At 32.8% G+C, this 6,000-nt stretch overlaps 1 protein-coding gene across 1 annotated transcript; it reads right to left on the bottom strand.

Annotated features, from left to right (window-relative positions):
• Window positions 1-182: 182 nt before the first annotated feature.
• Window positions 183-5,478, bottom strand: LOC114397529 (MACPF domain-containing protein At4g24290-like). The gene is made up of 7 exons (XM_028359600.1): window positions 4,744-5,478; window positions 2,534-2,772; window positions 2,158-2,359; window positions 1,996-2,073; window positions 1,707-1,890; window positions 1,298-1,464; window positions 183-1,205 (listed from the first exon to the last, which is right to left on the bottom strand). Exons 1-7 carry the CDS (start codon window positions 5,032-5,034, stop codon window positions 525-527), a joined length of 1,842 nt encoding a protein of 613 aa, XP_028215401.1. The 5' UTR covers window positions 5,035-5,478; the 3' UTR covers window positions 183-524.
• Window positions 5,479-6,000: the final 522 nt, after the last annotated feature.

Raw genomic sequence — 6,000 nt, 5'->3', positions numbered from 1 at the left:
TGACCAAAACAAATATGCTTGTTTTTTTCCCATATATTCGTGCATTTCCTGTTTTGTTTCTTCCACCTAAAGGAAGAACGCCAGCATTTATGTTGAACCATGCTACCTAGCTTGTTACGGTCATGTTGCAATAAATTGCCCCCATATACTTCTTTGTGATTTGTAATTTCATAAAAAAATTCTTCCACCAATATATTCCATTACTCTTTTTTTTTTTCTCCTCAACTTTGTTCACAAGATGGTTGAATTGAATACTAATACATTGATTGAAATGTAAATTAAAAACCCAACACCAAACCAATGCAGTATTATAGCTACATCCTAATTTTCTTGTGGCTGATGTTAACTTAAACCACCACTCATTACTGTATACTGTACTGACTGTACAAATTCATCAGAAAGCATGTGCCTATGTACATGTGATCTGTAATTTCAAAACAAAAAAATTAACAAATGCAGTCCACTAATGTTTCTCTTCTTTCTACATATACATGAGAGAGAAGTAACTTAGAATGAATGAATAACTAGTAGTCTAACAAAGCAAACTTGACCTGTAATCCAATCTTACCACCCTCAGTAACAAGCTTAGCAGCAGTTACCAACCAATGACCAGGAGCATCATGCGGGCCCCTCACAAACTCGCTTGTGTCCACATATTTAAGCATTTTGCCAGATCGAACTGGCACTGGTGGACCATCTGGATACACACCAGAGTCAAGTACTGTCGGAGCCTGCTTCTGAGGAGGACTTTGCTGTGTGAATGAAAATGTTGTGCTCAGATTTGTGAGGAAAGATGATTTTCTTGAAGCCTCTGGTGCACCACCCCATTCTGACTTCCTGATACTGCAATTGGGTATGTGAGTATAGAGTAGGCGCAAGTGAAGCACATTCTTTGGCCAAGTCCCTTTACTAATGAGTTGTGCACCGGTTACAATATAAACACCACCACTTGTTTCTTGCAACCAGGTAGGGTCATGTTTGACCACTGCAGTGCACACGTTTGCAAATCCCTTCCACCTTATAGGTTCCAGAAAGATGTCACTGGATTCATTGTCATCAGATCCTCGCCACGAAGATGTGCCTGAAGAGTAGATCATAGTGTTTGGGAGGCTTGAAAGGTGGTGTACATGTATTGCAAGTCTATCACTTTTTCTGCCTTCCAAGTACAACCGTAGGCCTACCACAGGTTTTTGTTCACTTACTACCTGATATTGTTTTGCATAAAATAAAATGACATGATTAATGCCAATTATACACGTACGAGTTTGCTCAAATAAGACTAGTTACTAGTTAGTACCTGTGCACAGCTGACATGAAGCTTGGGAAACATGAAACCAAATTGCAGGGAAGGGGAAGAACACTTTTTCCTTTGATGCCTCAGAGGAAGGTCATAAAACATGGGTGCCCATTGCCTTGGAATTTGAAACTCCAAGAAGCATTGTAAATCATCCGGAGGGGGCTTATCTGTAAAGAACACATTAATCAATCAAGTGTTGTGTTCCTTAAACAATGTGCAAGAAATGATGACGTTGTAACTAATGTATTTTTGTAAAGGGTGACAAGGATAATTTGAGCCGAAAATAGTTTAGTTATTTTGGAGTTTATCTGCATTATGGTTAATCATTGAAACAGTATAAGTGGATATGGATAAAAATACTAGTAGTCAGTAGATTATAGTATTACTAGTCGATCTGAGAAGAACTTACAGCGTAAATACAAATTGATTGCATGACTAAGATAGCCACTTCCAGGAATTCCTGTGAGAAGTGAGGAAATAGGTACAAACTTGAAGAGGATTGCTTCAGGATTAGAAGCCACTGTCTGGAGCCAGTTGGAGTGACTTTGCTTGAACACATCCCCTCCTCTTTTTGAACAAATGATAGTGAGGCCCTGTTCCAATTAATATAAAAGTAAGACATTAACAGCTTGGAAATTATATTCACTTATTCAGTTCAATTTTCAAATGGCAAATATATCTCTTTTTGTTTGTGTTACATCTTTGCTTGATGTTTCTGAAATACTGGTGTACTGCGTTGTACTTGATTGCATCACACTCTTAAAGACCTCAGGAACCTACATGAATAGAGAGATTGCATCAACGGATAAGCATCAAATATGCAAAAATTATAGAAGATAAAGGACTATACACTTTATTACTTTTTGTTTGCCTTCTGGGGTGTTCCTTTGTTGTTGAGAAGGGCTTCTTAAATCTGAAAACAAAATATCTCCTAGATCCTCTAAATGTCTTCTTAGATCACCAGGTGGAACCTTCGAAGAATGTTTTTGTTTGACACAAATTACATCTTGACCTCCAACAGCCATACCTATTATTATGTGTGTGCCATATGTCTGAATGAACCTGCCTTAACAAAATTGATCAGCAACATTACTTAATAATCCCAAATCATGTAAGATTCATATTCCAAATGGTGCACCTTAAGCTCAGCATGTTTCAATGCCCCCCCTTTTTTTTTAATCTTTCTATTGTGAAATCACTGAAATGTAAACGGTTGTTGTGGCTTAGTGCTTTTACCTGGTTAATGAAGCTGGGTCCCACTGAGCTGGAACAGACTTCTTTATTTCCTCTTGCAGTATGAGGTGTGAAGCAGTGAGGTGCAAATAGTACAGGGAAATGAAATAACCATCAAAAGCAAGACATTTTATGTCATGAGCATCACGAAACCAATCACCACCCAAATCAAAAAGAGCGTTGAAATAGCCCGAAGGAATTTTTCCTTGTATTGCTGATTTTTGATTAAGCAACTCAGACATCTGCAAGTAAAGAAAGAGTCATGTAAATAAGGAACAACGCCAAAAAGTGCTTAGAAAAACAAATGTAACAATGCTTAAAGTGAATCAAGTTATGCATAGATCTTAATTCAGAGTGATGTCTTTCAAATTCAAATTCAAAGTACTAACTAGCAAGTTATTTTCGAAATGTATGATAGTTTCACCTATAAGGAAAAAGAAAAGAATTATTTATGTTTAAGAAAGAAAACTACCTTTAAGAGATTTATTAATGTTTAAATAAATTAATGTATAACAGATATTAACCCCTAAATATATAGTGGAATATTTCTAAATAAAGCCAGTACAATGTAGATTAAACATTTTTTTAATTACTTCTCTCTGAGAGAGATATACATATCTTTCTGTTTAAATATAGTTTCGGATCAAGATATATATTCGGGTCAATTAAAAGAATATATTTTAAAAGAAATAAAAATGTAAAGTAAAAAGACCCGAAACTATATTAAACACAAAGATGTGTTTATATACTCTATCAGCCTTTTTTTTTTCTTACACAAACATCCAATAGAAATCCATCTTAATTTTATATCATATTAATAAATAAGATGATGTAGTCATAGAGTAATTTTTTTATTAAATATGTATCTGAGAAAAAAATATACTAACATGTATATAAATTAATTAAATTCTTTAATTTTAGGGTAACCAAATTTTAAAAGAGAAGTGAATGAAATTTACATATATTTTAGTTGTTTTTTTCTTTGAAAGATGGGCAGTTTAAATGGACAAGTTCAACACTTCAAACCATGGGCAGCTTAAATGATTTTATTGGCTCACCATGCTTCGTCAACATTTTCATATGTAGGGATGAATCTATAAATTTATTGACGGAGGAAAATTTTCTTTAAAATTATTTAAAATTTTAATTTTAATAAATAATAATTTTTACAAAAATATTTTTTGATTTTATATATAAAACCGACTTTTGTTTCAAATGAATAAAATAAGAATGTAAAAAAATTATAAGTCATAGGATATCAATTATTTGAATAAATAAATAATATTATAATAATTATTTCTTAAAAAAATTGTTGAGCGGCATAACAATTGCTATATATATATATATTCAACATCTATCTGAATAAATTTCTTCATAAATATTTATAGAAGAAAAAAATAAATAAATAAATTTATAAGTTAAAATTGACTTATTCATAAATTAAAAATATTTTTGAGAAAAATTAATATGTGAAAACTTCTGCAAATCTGCTCGTGTTTAAGCTAATTTTAATTTATATAATAATTTTAACTTAAAAGTATTTGTGGAAAAATTTATGAACACAAACCCTTACTAGATAGTTGAGTAGTCTATATGAGTATTCTAGCCACTTATCAATTTGTTCATTATTTTCCAGTCCCTTGAAATGGTAAATGAAATGAAAGAAGTGTGCAACATTTCTAAAACTTTCATAAATAAAAAAAATACACTAAACAACCATGACCACAACATATATATTTTCTATTTCCCAATTTCTGTCATTAACACGAAAAGAACTTGTACCCAATATGTTTGTGTGTGAAGAAGTCATACAGTGGGCATCACATGCACAACTTCTAGAACATGACACACAGACAAATTGCAACAAGATAAGTTTGGTAGGATTTGACGAATAGGTTGAAATTTATGAGGTGCACTAGAATTTCTGGACCATTCAGGCAAACAAAAATAAAAAGCCCATTAATTCGTAAAGAAACTCATATAATTGTTAAGATCCTAATATCTGAAATTAAGATGAAAGCAAAAAATGAATCTTTTAGCAGTTTAGAATATGCAAGCAGAGATTGAAATTAAGCTTTTATTATATGAAGAATTGAAGTAATATATGAGACGTCGATCTCTGCATATGACCACACATATATATATTCAAAATCATATTGGAAATTAATGTAAACAAGAATTAGAGAGAGAAGAAGGCAATTAAGTAAGTAAACCTGGTTGAATTGAAGGACATCAGACTTGAAGCGTAGGCGATCGCCCTTGTCACAGCGTATATCCTCGGAAACATTTGGAATGGTAGCTACTCCTCCAGGAACAGGAACCGTGATGTCCCTTTTGTTCACTTCATCGACCACCACCAACCTTTTCCCATATCCCTTTGCAAACTTCAATCGAAAATCACTTGTCAGATCAAACCCTTTACCCAAACACTCTATGGGATTATTCGGAAACACTGTACCCTCCATCTTATTCATATCACCACCAACCACAAAATAAACAAACATACAAACATGTACCCCTCCTTAATTCTTTTTCTTACGATCGATGATATCAATATCATACAATAATGCATGTATATTATAACATTAGTACTAAGCTATATGATATAATATATGATGAGGATGCCTTAGCCACCTGACCCTTAATTAATGGGTCGTCCTACGTGACTGCTAGAAAGTTTGACTATAGACCAGTCTGCTCTGCTCTGCTCTGTCTCCGTGTGACACAATTTTCATTATTCATATAACCAAACTCATCCAATAATAGTAGTACACTCGATCGGAACATAAATAACAAAAGGGTAGTAGTAGGAATTCAGAATACTATTAAGTTATAAGATGAATCTCAGAAAATTAATAAAATAATAAGATATGAGAAAAGTGTGTTGGTCTGGTTTTGTTGGTGTGCGAATCCAATCCTAGGAAGCTTCCACGAAGGAGATCGAAGAGAGAAGACAAGGTAGCTTAAATAAGGTTTGAACTTAATAGGATGGGTGTACCCGCCACAACTGCATATTTAAGAGAAAGAACCGTGCTATATATACCTTGTCTTGGTTCCTAATGCTATATCTTTGGGGTAATGGCTAAATAATTAATAAATATAATTTTTTTAATGGGTAGTAAACAAGTAATTTTATTGTCAGCCTGTGAGAACAGAATAATAAAAACAAAAAAAGTACAGTCAACTTTAGTTGAGTCGTTAGTCTTGAATCTTAATTACCCACGACTCTTCTCATCTTCCAAGTTCCAACTACCTGTGCAATGCATGCCGTCGATGCTCAGAATAAATCATAATCTGCTATTTTTGTATTACCCTCTCTCCTTAGTATACAATTTAAAGTGATGATATTATATAACTTTTAAATTATTATTGAATATTCATCGGTTTAATTCTTAAATTGATGTATTTTATTAAAAATTAGGGATTAATTAAATTTTTAACACTTAAAAGACTATTTAGTATTTTTTTAT

Source organism: Glycine soja, chromosome 18 (genome assembly GCF_004193775.1).
Source record: "Glycine soja cultivar W05 chromosome 18, ASM419377v2, whole genome shotgun sequence".
Taxonomy (NCBI): domain Eukaryota; kingdom Viridiplantae; phylum Streptophyta; class Magnoliopsida; order Fabales; family Fabaceae; genus Glycine; species Glycine soja.
The sequence above is the reverse complement of the archived record's forward strand: the minus strand, read 5'-3'. Positions and strand labels throughout refer to the sequence as shown.